Below are 14,013 nucleotides of genomic sequence, written 5' to 3' on the forward strand. Positions count from 1 at the left end.
CATTTAATTGTCCTGTGATGACACCCTGCCTGTCCCACGACCTTGGCCAGCCAACCTCTCTCCTGCACAGTGACTGGTGTTTCACGTCTGCCGTGTCACAGGCCTTGCGTGGGTGCCGCAGGCGGCGGCGGTCGCGGAGGCTGAGCGCGGGGTAGGTCAGATTGGGAAGCTGTGCGGAGGCCCTAGGCTCGCACGGGGACCGGGGACGGCAGAGGAGGAAGGAGAAGTGTGACCGAGGATGCCTACTCCTCGGGGGCGCCTGACCCGGTTCCCCTCTTGGATTTCCCTTTCAGGTTTCCCGCGTCGCCCGCCGTGACCTCTGCCCCACACACCCCCGCCCTGGGTCCTGGCCGGAGCCAGCCCGGAGAGGCCCCTCCTGGCGCTGCTCGGAGCGCGGCAGCGGCGCAGGGAGCGGGGCGATTTTCCCGCCTGGACCCGGCGATGCCAGAGGCGGGCCGGGCGGGGTGCCCAGCTCGCCTTTGTCGCCCGCGGGGTGGTGGGCTGGGAGCCGACGCGTGACTGACAGTCGGCGGGGGCGGCGGCCCTGAGCGGGTGGGGGGGGGGGTGAGAGAGGAGCGCAGCCGCTCATTGGCTGGCTCGAGTGTGGGAAAGAATGCGGAGCCGGGTTCACACACCCCGCGGCTGCTCTGCCTTAAATAGCCGGGCGGCTGGCGACGCGCGCGCGGGCCTGCGGCCTGGGACCCGCCTGGGAGGGATACGGCGGGCGGCGCGCTCCGCCTGGCACCGGGAGGCGCGGGAGCGCATCATGCCTGCAGACACCCCGGGGAAGCCGCGAGCCTCGCCGCTGGCAGGAGCCCCGGCTAGCGCGAGCCGAACCCCAAACAAGCCCCGGAGTGCGGCCGAGCACCGGAAGGTGGAACCTAGTCGGGCGTGGGTTGGGAGGCGTGGGGTGGGTACCGAAGGACGCGAGGCTTAGCCACTGCCCGACCCGCAGTCCTCCAAGCCGGTCATGGAGAAGCGGCGCCGAGCGCGCATCAACGAGAGCCTCGCTCAGCTCAAGACCCTCATCCTGGATGCCCTCAGGAAAGATGTGAGTCGGGGCTGGGGGCGGGGGGGGGGGGGGGGGGGGGGGAGGCGGGAGGGCGGTGCGGGCGGGGAGATCCAGGGGCCGGGGCGCGGAGTCCGGAGTCTGGGGCACTACTGGGCTGCAAGCCGCCCACACCGGCCCCGCCCCCAGAGCTCGCGCCACTCGAAGCTGGAGAAGGCGGACATCCTGGAGATGACCGTGAGGCACCTGCAGAGCCTGCGGCGCGTGCAGGTGACAGGTGAGGCGCGGGCGGCAGAGAGGGGAGGAGGGAGGCGCGGGACCACTGCCGCGGGCACCGACCCCCTGTCCCCTGCCTCCCCCTCAGCCGCGCTTAGCGCAGACCCCACCGTCCTGGGCAAGTACCGCGCCGGCTTCAACGAGTGTCTGGCCGAGGTGAACCGCTTCCTGGCCGGCTGCGACGGCGTCCCGGCCGACGTGCGTTCTCGCCTGCTCTGCCACCTGGCGGCCTGCCTGGGCCAGCTGGGGCCCTCGCGCTGCCCAGCCCCACCGCCGGCCGCTGCGGAGGCCCCGGCGCCCGAGGTCTACGCTGGCCGCCCGCCGCTGCCTGCGTTCGACGGCTCCTTCCCCCTGCTGCGCCCCGGGGCAGCCTTCGCGCTGCCCCTCCTCCCGGGCCTGACTGGGGCGCCCCCCGCCGCCCCCGGAGCGGCCCTACAGGGCCGGGGCGCGCCCTGGAGGCCCTGGCTGCGGTGAGGCCGCGGCCTTTGCTGAGACTGTAGCCGAGAATATTTATTTCTTGAGTTTTGTTTCCTTGTCTTTGCGAAGAGTCTAGTCTAGTAGCGTCTGCAACCGAGGCAGCCCTGTGCTTCCTGTGGCCCCCAGCGGTGGTGGTGGTGGTGGGGGGGTGTCAGCTGATCACTTGGCGCTGGACCCTGGGGGGGGCTGCAGGAGACCCTTCCCCAGGCTTCCATCCCTGCTCCCAGCCCCTCCTGTCCGACCTGCCTGGGGGTTGGGCCTCCGCGTGGGGTCCGCCTGCATCTGCACTGGAGCCGGCAACCCCCCTTAAAGTGGGAGGTCTGAGAGGTCCCTCCGGAGGCTCAGGCAGGGAAGTGACAGTCACCACATTTTCCAGAATGTATCCCAGTGTTGGGAAGCAATCAGCAGCACTACGCAAGTGTTTTTTTTAAGGTTCCTTTCCCCGCTTATACTTCTGGGGAACCTGGAATGTTGTCCCAGGGCCCTGAGCTGTGGTGAGGGGCAACCGTGCCCTGTAGCTTCACTTTTGGCGTGGTCCACCTCCTGCTTCATTCTCCTGGTTCAGCACAAAGCTGGCTGTGCCCACCATGAGCTGAGCCTGCCCCAGGCCAGTGTCTGCGCAGGAGAGAGTGGGGAACTGGGGCAAGGCTGGCAGAGGGCACTTAGTGCCGGTCTGCTATGTGCCCTATCCTGCCTGAAAGGGGGTCTTCCTCCGGGGAAGGGACTGGAGGTTTGTCCTGCCCATGGATCAGTCCTGAGCACCGGCTGTGTGCTGGCCCTACAACACTGGGCAGCAATACTAGCCAGGTTGGACATGGGCCCTGGAGTCACTGTCCTGTGGTCTCAGGTCTTCCCGAGCTGCTGCTGGGGGCTGTGCTCCAGGTGTGATGAGGGGGTGGTCGGGGTCACATGAGCTGAGACTGGAGTGTCTCGTCCTGAGCCGCCTGAGGCTGAGCCAAGATCCATTTCCCACCTGTGGCCAAGTTCATCGGATGGTGCCTGCCGCCTGCCTGGCCAAGGCCCCTCACCGAGGAGGAGGGTGAGTCACAGCCAGGGGCTGGTCTGCCCCTCCTCCAACGGCTCCCAGGTCTGTGCTGTAGCAAGGGTTCACCTGGCCCTCCTGGACGTGGCCATGCTCACCTGGCAAATGTGAGCCAAGTCCACCAGCCAGTCACCCCCTTCTCTCTGGCTGCCTTGCCCATCTCCCTGAGCATCCAGAGCCTGGGTCAGTGGTCTTGGACGGGGTGGCGTGTGGGCCAGGTGCTGCTCCCTTGGACATAAACTCAGGGAGCCTGATCCTGGGGGAGCCTCAAAGTAATGCCTCTTCCTTCCGAGCTGGGGCAGTGGTGGGACAGAGAGGGAGGGGGTGTTGATCAGACCTGGGGGCCTTCTTGAGCAGGAGTGCTGCAGAGGATCTACTGTGGGAGCTGGAAGCCCAGTGTGATTGGGGGAGGGGAGCTGCTCAGGGAGGGCCTCAGTGCAGAAGCGGAGGGGAGGGCCTAGGGCTTCGGGATGTGAAGCCGGGTCAAGGGGTAGGGGGTGGTCAGGGCCTGCTCACACCTGGGCCCCACACATCCTGCAGGAAGAGCAGGGAGAAGGGTGGCCTGGGGACATCACCTGGAACTTGGGTCATCACCCTCTCCCATGGGCAGTGACAGCTATAGACCAGACCCCTGGCCTGTGTCCCCTCCCTGCCTTTCTTCCTGTCCCCTCACCCCCACATGGCCTCCTGACCCCCATCTTCCTTCTTTCCTTCACTGTTGCCATGGCGATCTCTGCCTGGGGACCCTGTTAGCCCTGCAGGGACCTCTCAGGTCTGGGAGGAACCACACGCCAGTCCCTCAGACAGCCAAACTCCTTCCTTTGCACTCAGCCTCCCCCTGGAATTCTCTCCCCACTTTCCCACCTGATGCAGCCACCCCAGGCTTGGTGGGCTCCAGAGACCATGTCTGTGTCACTCAACTCTGTCCCCAGCACCCGCATGGAACAGCAAAGGAGCTCAATCTATATTGACCTAATTAATGAACTTGAATGAGAGATGAGCCAGGAAGTTTGGGGCTGGTGTCATCCTTGGTTAGATTAGGGAGCTCCCAGGGAGCACAGCCCAGGCTGGGCCCACAAGGAGAGGAGCCTGGGCACAGGGCAGCACAGGGGGCTGTCTTGGGCCCCCTCCCAGGCTGCCCCATGTCAGCAGCTGAAGGGAGCTGGGTCTCAGGAACAGCATCCTTGCCTCCCATTGCAGAAGGAACCACACCTCTCCCCACGCCCAGCCTGGACACCTGCCTGGTCCAGGGCAGAGCTGGGCAGACTCCCAAGTGCTTTTTCTGGTGGGAGGTGGTGGGAGTTGTGGCCCCAAACATGGGGTACTCTCCTCACCCTCTTCCTTCCTCCCACCCCCTGTTCCACCCATTTCCCACCCCTCCCCCTACCTGGGACAGGTCCCTTGGAGGATGGGCTGTCCATCATTCCCCTGTCTATCCCCCACTCCCAGCTATTTTTATCTTAGCTTTCTTCTTGCAGACCCTTCTTGCTGAATAATAGATGAAGCGCCTTCTGGGGCGACGCCTGGGAGGGGGTGGGGGAGGAATCAAGACTTCTTCCTCCTGGGGGGAGGGTGTGGCTAGAAGACCTGCTGGTCACTTCCCCTCCACGCAGGTGGAGTCTCATTTGTTGGCCTCCTTCCAGCCCAGTTTCTGGCAAAGACCAAGGGTCAATAAACATTTGCTGAATTCACATGCACAGTCAGCTGATCTGCCTGCCTCTGTGGGAGCCCTGTGCATCTGGCGCCTGTTGGCTTGTGGGACCAGGGCTTGGGGACCAAACAATGACAGCAAATCATAGGTGTTTGAAATCTGGAGAAAGACTGAGTCCCTATGGTGACAAGTTGGCCTGGCCTGTCACCGAGTCGGTGACAAGGTCCATGAAACTCCAGTCCCTTGGAAATTCGGGGTGGGGGAAGGGCCAGGGCTGCTGGGAGCCCTGGCTTGTGAGAGGTGAGGCCTTAGCCTACCCACCGAAGCTCCTGTGATGGTCTCCAGGCCCCAGCAGCCTCCCCGCCTCACCCGGCGCATCCTGGCTGCAGGATCTGCTCCTTTCCTGAGCAGGAAGCTGAGCCCAGGGGGCTCCACTGCTGTCCCTGGCTCCTCTGTCTCTGCTCCAGGGTATACCTGGAGGATGTACCCATCCTGGGATGCACCCAGGAGCAAGGAAACAGGCCCTGGGGTTTACAGCCTCCCAGAAGGCCCCAGTGATGCCGCTCCTGGAATTCAGCCTTGTGAATGAGTTGAGGTCGGCCTGCGTGACCAATAGGGTCCTGAGACTCGATGGGATGTCTCTTTGAGATTAGGTTCAGGTGACTCCTGGTGTCGTCTCTGTCTCTGTCTCACCTGGTTCACTGGGGGAGGCCAGCTGTCCTCTGCTATGGAGAGGCCAGCAGAGTGGACCTGCAGCCTCCTGCCTTCCGCAATGAGAGTGAATTTGGAAGCAGATCCTCCAGCCCCTTGAGCCTTCGGGTGAGACCCCGGCTGCTGCCGACATCGTCATGGCAGCCTTGTGGGAGACCCGCAGCCACAGCCACCAGTCAAGCAGCTCCTGGGAAGCTGGGATAATGAGTGCTTGTGGATTTGAGCTGTTTTAGGTTGCTTTGTTATGCAGCAATAAATAACAATAGTAAGTTTTATGTAAAATTTAAAACAAATATAAATAATAGCAGCAAACAACTAATTTTCCCAGGGTCACCCAGGGGTCACTACCGCTTGCCCTCATGATGAAGGGGCTGTGGAAGAGGTTGAGTGGGGGTACAGACAGCAGCGGGGGGAGTAAACCAAGAAACAGCCGCTGCGGCTGTGGCGATGAGCAGAGTGAGTCGGCCTAACTTTGATCTGGAAGCAGTTTCCCAGTGACCCCTGCCCAGTGGGTGCAGGGCCAGGCCAGGCCCAGCCCAGCCCTGCCGTGCTGGTGCTGAGCAGTCACAGCCCAAGCCCACCCCTGCGGTGTCAGACGGGACAGGCCTGGGGGTCATTTCTGTGGCGGTAACTGACGGGGCAGCCTGGATCTGACCGCAGGGTTGAGGGTTCACAGTCCCCAAGATTCAAACAAGGACAGGTGTGGGAGACCCTCTGTGCTGAGACCCACCGCCTTTGGTGGGCCTGGCCACAGCTGGCCTGCCACCCGCAGTGCACTGTGACATGCCAGGGCCACCCTGACCTGCCCCAGGTGGAGCACACCCACCCTTTCTGCAGCCTGGTATCCATGGTTACCAAAAAGCACCTGGCAGCTGCTGCCTCAAAGCTGTCCCCTCCTGGTGCCCTCCCAACCCCACCCCCACCTGGAGCCTTCGGGCTCACCTCCTAGGCCCTTGCTGCGAGTGAGGGTCTCAATGTCTGTGGGGGGAGTAGAAGATCAGGGGTGGAAGCCTGAAGCCTTGTGCTTGGCCCTCATCAACACTTGACACACTCACAGAGGGGATGTGCACACCCCTAAGCCAGCAGGAGCCCACACCTCCCACTCTCCCATCCATACCCACGTGGTGGGCTTGGAAGGGGAACCTCCCTCAGCTGCTTGTCCCAGCCAGAGGCTGGTGGAGGGAAGCCTGCCCCAGCTCCGCCCCTCCCTCATCCAGGCCCCTCGCCCCAGCCTTGCCCTGTCTAGCACAGTGAAGGGGAGGGTCCAGCAGCCCCAGGTGATGGGAGGCTCCACCGTCCTCCTCCGGCTCCCACGTCCATCCCCCGATTTATGAGCTGATGTGGCCTGTGGCAAGCACACCCCTCCAGAGGGCTCCAGCCTGAGCACCCCCAACTCCTGACCCTTCTCATTGTCTCTCGTGGTCCCAAGCCCTGCAGGGTCCTGGACCTTGGCTCTCCCTGACAGCCCAGGGTCAAGAAAGTCTTATGCAGGCCCTGGCCAAGCATCTTTCTCTCCATGGACCAGGAGGAGACTGGCTCTGCGTGCCATGCCAGGGTGGGACAGGGCATCATGTGGCTACCTTCTCTCCCATTCAGCTGCAGGAAAAGAGGAAGCTCCGTGAACGTATCCCTAGGAATTTGGTTTGCTGAATTCAGAGGTGAAGGTAACATCCCAGGAGTGAGCTGACTGACCTGTCCACATGGAGCTGGCAATCTTTGTTGGACTCTCCCAGAGCAGAGGCCAGGCACCGTGAACTGTGTGTGTCCCCCCTCAAATTCATATGATGAAAGCTACCTGATGGGGTTGGGGAGGGGGCATTTGGAGATGATTAGGTCGTGAGGGTAGAGCTCCCAGGAATGGAATTAGGGCCCCTACAAAGGGGACATGACACGTGAGCTTGTGCCATGTGATGACACAGTGGGAAGGTGGCATCTGCACCCCAAAGAGGGCCCTCACCAAACCCAACCCTGCTGGCACCCTGACCTTGGACTTCCAGCCTCCAGAACTGTGAGAAATGCATTTCTGTTGTTGATAAGCTGCCTGTCTGTGGTGTTTTGTTGTAGCAGCCTGAACAGACTAAAACGTCAGGGTTTAATGTGACCAAGGAGATTGAAAGCAGGTGGTTGTCACTGACTTTCGAGAACCGTTAGGACAGATGCCTCCCCCTCCCGGGGACAGAAACTAAAGCTTTGGGTGTCTGGCTGATGCTCTTCTGTGCATCGGGCCCCTCCCCAGCACCAGGGCACACAGTGGGGAGTGGGGCCTAAGGATCTGTGGGCCCCCTCAAACCACCCCCGGTGAGCCTTATCCTCAGCCTCAAATTTGGCCTCCTGCCCAAATCCAGCCAGGCAGCTTCTTCCTTCCTGCAGCACCTACTGTGAGGCCCAGAACACTGGGCAAGTCGGGACCACCCCAGCCTGGAGCCTGGGAGTGCTGTGTGGAGTCAGTGAAACAGTGCCTGTGATGTCCAGTCCCCAGAGGGGCTTGGAACTCGGGACCTGTGATTACAGGGCCCATCACTGTGACGTGTGCATGTGTGACCAGGCTGTGGGTTTCTTGGCTGCCATCCCCTGCATTCAGGGTGCATGGTTCCCTCAGGTCCAGGATGTGCTGTTGGAGGAAGCTGGGAGAAGGGAGGGGGGAAGGGAAGCAGTTACCACCTATTCCTGGATCTATACCTGCTTCTGGGCATCCAGGAATCATCCCGCCCAGAATCAGGCTCCATCTGGGCAGTAACAGGAGGACAAACACACAGAGCCAGAGACACACAATCTCATAGTCAGAGATACATGGTTGTGGAATTGAGAGACGTACCCTGAGTTGGACACAGAGAGACAGCCCCCAAGAGACGGCCAGGGCCCTCCCCACAGAGACACACAGCCTCAGACCTGCTCTCCAAGTGCCTCTGAGCCTCCTTCAGTCGGCTCCACGTTTGGGAAGCCCGCAGACACGCCTCCTAGCCATGGTTTCCTCTTGGAGCGCCCTTACTGGGGCAGCCTCTGGCTCCTGGTAGCACACGAGTGGCTCGGAGAAGGCTTCTAGCACAGCCTGCGTTGAATCCTGCTTCTGCTGTCATGCAGTTGTGTGCCCTTGGGCAAGTCACAAGATCTCAAATATCAAGTGGGATCAGTAATAGAACCTATCTAGTAGTGCTGTGTGGCTAAAAGGATTAAATAAGATAAATAAGCTATGTTATGACAATTGCTTCCAGCCAAGATGGAGTAGCAGGGACTAGATTTACTCTCCTGCCTTAAACAACTAAAAAACTGGACAAAATATATGGAATAGCAGGCGATGAAAGAGTGGTCCCTGAGAAGTGGGGAAACAAATGGAGTGAGCCTCGTATTGCCCCAGATGACCCCTTGGAGAGAGTCTCCAGGCCACAGTGCAGGAGAGGGGAGCCGGGCAGAGCTTTGCAGGCTCCCTGAGTTGAGGAGCTATTGCTGACAGTCTGGGGGCATGAAAGTGGAATTCATAGGATAGAGCATCAGAGATAAGAGAGGTGCCAGAGAGAGTTCTCCGGAGCACTGTGGGGTCCCCCCAAGTCTGATCAGAACATGCTTGTGAGAGTCCTCGAGGCCAGGGCAAGAGCCACCCAGAAGGATTAGAGGGAGAATCCTGAGTCCACACAGGTCAGACAGTTCCAGTCTCCACCAGCCAGAATGGAAAACCTCATAATTCGTGGGGCATGGCAGAGCACTCAGAAGGGTCTTGTCCCAATGGTGAGGAATCACGAGCCTTAGACCAAACACTGTTCTGGTCTCGCCTAACAAAGTTCATAAACAACACCCGAAAGGATCAAACTGCTTCCAAGTGACTCAACTGCATCCAGGACAAAGCTCAAAAAATGTTTATAGGAGCACAGAAATATCCAGCACCCAACACTTTAAAGTTCACAATGCCCAACATCCAGTAAAAAATTACCAGGCATACAAAGAAGCAGGAAAAAGTGACCATAATGAGGAGGAAAATCAATCAATTGAAAGCAACCCAGAAATGTCACAGATGATCGAATTGGTAGACAAGGACTTAAAAGAGTTGTACAGTTGCGCTTCATATGTTCAAGAAGCTGGAGGAAGCAGTCGATATGGGAGAGATGTTGAAGGTACAAAAAAACCCAACTGAACTTCCAGAGATGAGAATTACGACGTCTGACAGGAGAAGCGCATCAAGTGGGAGTAATGGCAGGGGAGACATCGAAGAGGAAAATATTAGTGAACTGCAATGTAGCAGTGAAATAAAACAGGTTGAAAAACTGGGGGAATAAAAGAAAAGAGCATGAGTGAGCTGTGGGGCAACTTTAAATGGCCTAATACGCATGCAATTGGAGTCCCAGAGGGAGGGGAAGAAATAAAAATATTTGAGGAAATAATGACTGAAAATTTTCCAATCTTGATGTAAACTATAAACTCACAGAGCCAAGAAGCTCAATGAAACTCAAGCACAAAAAGTTTGAAGAAAACTTCATCAAGGACAGCGCACTCAAGCTGCTAAGATACAGTGGTGAACGACGGTCTGCTCCTGCCACTGCCACTCAGCAGTGTTGGAGGTTCTGGCCGTGCCAATCAGGCAAGAGAATGAAACAAAAGGCATCCATGTTGGGAAGGAAGAAGTGAAACTACATCAAATGACATGATCTTATACCTAGAAAATCCTAAGAAATCCCCTAAAAAACTGTTAGAACTAATATATGAGTTAAGCAAGGTTTCAGGGTACAGGATCAATATTTCAAAAATCAATTGCATTTTTACACACTGGCAACAAACAATCTGAAAATGAAATTAAGAAGTCCTTTCCATTTATAATATCAAAAAGAATAAAATACTTGGGAATAAATTTAACAAAAGAAATGCAAATGTTAAGGTGAATGCTACACAACGTTATTGAAAGAAATTAAAGAAGATCTAAATAAATAGAAAGATATTCCATGTTCATGGGTGAGAAGATTTCACATTGTGAAGATGACAGTACTTCTCAAATTGATCTACAGGTTCAACACAATCTCTATCAAAGGTCCAGTTAACATTTTTGCAGAAATTGACAGACTGCTCCTAAAATTCATGTGGAAATTCAAGGGACCAGGAATATCCAAAATGATCTTGAAAAAGAAGAACAAATCTGGAGGGTTCAAACTTCCTGATTTCCAAACTTACTACAAAGCCACAATAAGCAAGACTGTGTGGTGCTAGCATGAGGTTAGATACATTGATAGATGGAATATAATTGAGAGTTCAGAAATAAGCCTTACATTTACAGTCAATTGATTTTCGACAAGGACGCCAAGACAATTCAACGGAGGGAAGAACAATCTTTTCAACAAATGTGCTGGGACACCTGAACACCCACACGCAGAAGAGTCAGCTGGACCCCTTTCTCACACCACACACAAAAATTAACTCAAAATGGATGATACACATGAATAGGAGAGCTAAAACTATAAAAGCCCTAGAGGAAAATATGGGAGTAAATCTTCATGATCTTGGGTTGAAGTTGGGTACCTGAGGGGTACTGTAGATACTTGATAGGAACATAGTTACACTTCGACCTTGTTCCCAACACAGACACAGATGAAGAGAAGTTAACCCAGGCATCATTGTTAATTTGCTGTTTTCTTGTTTAACCTGAGGGGAGACTCAAGGATCACAAGGATTTATGACCTAGTTTTGCAGAAGAAAAGGAATGCCTTCAAGGAAGTTACGACCACCAGATCACCAGCCCCTAGCTGCAGCTGACGCCCAGAAGTCTGGCTGCCCAAGGGCTTATCTGGAGTGAAAGAAACACAGATTTCCCCTTTGTTTCTCCAAAACTCCTCCCAAGCCCCTTCGCTCTATAAAGAGCAAACACTTTCTTCTTTGTTAAGGTGGATTTGAGAGAACCTATCCTCCCATCTTCTCATTTTGAGCCAATCTGGATAAACTTTTCTCCATCTCCAAGCACTGGTGTCTCAGTGACTGGCTTACTGCGCGTCAGGCACACGGACTTGAGATTCAGAGGTTCAGTATCAGGGTCATGAAGGACCTTTAGGCAAAACCTTCTTAGATATGATACCAAAAGCATAAATGACAAAAGAAAAAAGGATAAATTTGACTTCATAAAAATTAAAACTTTTCTATTTCAGAGAACATTATTAAAAAAGTGAAAAGACACACAGAATGAGAGAAAATATTTGCAAAACATGTATTGACAAGGGACTCGTATTTAGGATATATAAATAACTCTCTCAATTCAATAATAAATATATAAATAACCCAAGTAAAAAAATGGGTGAAAAATCTGAATAGACATTTCTCCAAAGATATATAAATGGCCAAAAAGCACATGAAAATATATTCAATATCGTTAGCCATCAGGGAAAGTTAAATCAAAACCACAATGAGATACTGCTTCACACTCACTAAGATAGCTATAATAAAAAGACATAGCAACAAGTGTTAGTGAGCTTGTGGAGAAATTGGAACACTTACACATCGTCGGTAAGAATATAAAATGGTGCAGACACTTTAGAAACGGTCTGGAAGTTCCTCAAAAGGTTGACAAGAGATTTTCACATGTTGAGATATATGAGTGTAGCTATTCTGTTTCAAAACTGATTCAACTTGAACAAAAGAAGTCTGACTTATGGTCTGTCAAACATGCAGTGCATATCTGCCATGAACATTAAAGTGAAGAATGCATTAAACATTATCTCAAAGTAAAAGAGTGCTCTCTTCTAAGATAAGAATGCATCCTTCCCCTCCTACAGCCACCAGCATTGGTAACCCCGTATCAGTATCAGTGCTCCTGAAGGTAAGTTCCCTTTCCCCATATCAGGGTTATGTTGACATGCTAACTTGCAACTGAATACCTCTTTGAAACTTTGATGAATATGTGTTCTGGACATGTTTAATGTATGTTTTTGTTCTAAGAAGGTATAAGGCTATACTGAAAACCATGCTTCTCTGGAATACCTTCTTCCTCTGTGGAGACTGCCTTCCTGGGTTAATCCTCAGCTTGGTTCAAGTAAAACTCACCTATCTCTCTCGTCTATAGAATGGTTATTGGTTATTTTGTGTCAACAGACTTAACTGTGGAGTCACCATATGACCTGGCAATTCCACTCCTGGTATTTACCCAAGAGAAATGAAAACATATGCCCACACAAAAACTTGTGCACAAATGTTCATAGCAGCATTTTTCATAATAGCAACGACGTGGAAATAACCCAAATGTCCATCAATGGATGAATGAATAAATAGAATGTGCAATCTATGCAACAGAAGATTATTCAGCTACAAAAAAGGAATGAAGTATTGATACATGCTACAGCATGGTTAAACCTTGAAAATATTATGCTAAGTGAGAGAAGCCAGTCACAAATATGCCACATATTGTGTGATCGTATTTACATGAAATGTCCACAATAGGCAAATTAATAGAAAGTAGGTTAGTGGTTGCCCAGAGCCAGGTGGAGGTTGAGGAAAATGGAGAATGACTGTCTATAGGTACGGGATTTCCTTGTGGGGTGATGAATATGTTCTAAGCTTGGTTATGATAATGGTCGCACAACTCTGTGACTATAGTAAAACCACTTAATTTAAGTGAGTGAATTGCATGGTGTGTGAATTATACATCAATAAAGCTGTCAACTCCCTCCCTACAAAAAACAGCAATAAAGTTTTAAGAGCCACTAGAGAAGAAAAGACACATTGTATACAGAGGAATAAAAATAAAGTGATGGCTGATTTCTTGTTGGAAACAATGCATGTGAGGAGACAGTGGAACATGTGTGAAGTACTAAAAGTAAAAGCTATCAACCTAGAATTCTATAAATAGACCCAGCTGTACCTGTGTGGTCAGTTGATGTTTTTTCTTAAAGATTGGCACCTGAGCTAACATCTGTTGCCAATCTTCTTCTTTTTCTTTCCTTCTTCTCCCCAAAGCCCCCCAGTATGCAGTTGTATATTCTAGTTGTAGGTCCTTCTGGTTGTGCTGTGTGGGATGCTGCCTCAGCATGGCCTGATGAGTGGTGCCGTGTCCGTGCCCAGGATCTGAACCGGCAAAACCCTGGGCTGCTGAAGTGGAGCATGAGAACTTAACCACTCGGCCACGGGGCTGGTCCCACGGTCAGTTGCTTTTCAACAAAGGTGTAAAGACCATTCAGTGAAGAAAGGAGAGTCTTGTCAACAAATGATCAGAACAATTGGATATCCAGAAGCAAATAAGATAACCTGGATCCACACCTCACACCACACACACAAATTAACTCAAAGCTGTCAGAGACATAAGTGCAAAACCTAAAACTATAAAACTTTTTGGAGAAAACTTAGAAAATCTTTGTGACCTTTGGTTAGCCAAAGATTTCTTAGATATAACACCGAAAGAACAATCCATGAAAGAAAAATGGATAAATAGGAATTCATCAAAATTAAGAACTTCTGCTCATCAAGAGACATTGAGAAAATGAAAAGATGAGCCACAGACTAGGAGAAAATATTTCAAGTCACGTGTCTGATAAAGGACCTGTATGCAGAATATATATTGTATACATATTATATATTGAGTCTCAAGACTCAACCATAAGAAAACAAATAACCCAATTAAGAAAATGGGCAAAAGATTTGATCAGTCATTTCACAGAAGAAGATACATGGATGGCAAATAAACATATAAAAAGATGCTCAATATCATAAGTCATTAAGGAAATTCAGATTAAAATCACCAAGTATCTGTTAGAATGACTAAAGTTGGAAGACTGACCCCACCTAGTGTTGGAGAGGACGTGGAGCAACGGGAGCTCTCGGGCACTCTGGGTGGGAGTGAAAACTTGTAAGTAACTACGTTGGAAAACAGTCTGGCAGTTTCTTAAC

General features: G+C 52.9%; 1 protein-coding gene across 1 annotated transcript; it reads left to right on the plus strand.

Annotated features, from left to right (window-relative positions):
* The first annotated feature begins 14 nt into the window (after window positions 1-14).
* Window positions 15-4,501, plus strand: HES4 (hes family bHLH transcription factor 4). The gene is made up of 5 exons (XM_070606381.1): window positions 15-151; window positions 294-874; window positions 956-1,051; window positions 1,199-1,286; window positions 1,374-4,501. Exons 2-5 carry the CDS (start codon window positions 614-616, stop codon window positions 1,757-1,759), a joined length of 831 nt encoding a protein of 276 aa, XP_070462482.1. The 5' UTR covers window positions 15-151; window positions 294-613; the 3' UTR covers window positions 1,760-4,501.
* Window positions 4,502-14,013: the final 9,512 nt, after the last annotated feature.

Source organism: Equus przewalskii, chromosome 2 (genome assembly GCF_037783145.1).
Source record: "Equus przewalskii isolate Varuska chromosome 2, EquPr2, whole genome shotgun sequence".
NCBI classification, from domain to species: Eukaryota; Metazoa; Chordata; class Mammalia; order Perissodactyla; family Equidae; genus Equus; species Equus przewalskii.

Excerpts from the sequence above, each read along its gene's own strand:
- HES4 (XM_070606381.1), top strand. The coding sequence starts at position 614 with ATGCGGAGCCGGGTTCACACACCCCGCGGCTGCTCTGCCTTAAATAGC. Across the intron at positions 1,052-1,198 it reads TGGATGCCCTCAGGAAAGAT|AGCTCGCGCCACTCGAAGCT; the intron begins GTGAGTCGGGGC and ends CCCCGCCCCCAG. Across the intron at positions 1,287-1,373 it reads GCGGCGCGTGCAGGTGACAG|CCGCGCTTAGCGCAGACCCC; the intron begins GTGAGGCGCGGG and ends CCTCCCCCTCAG.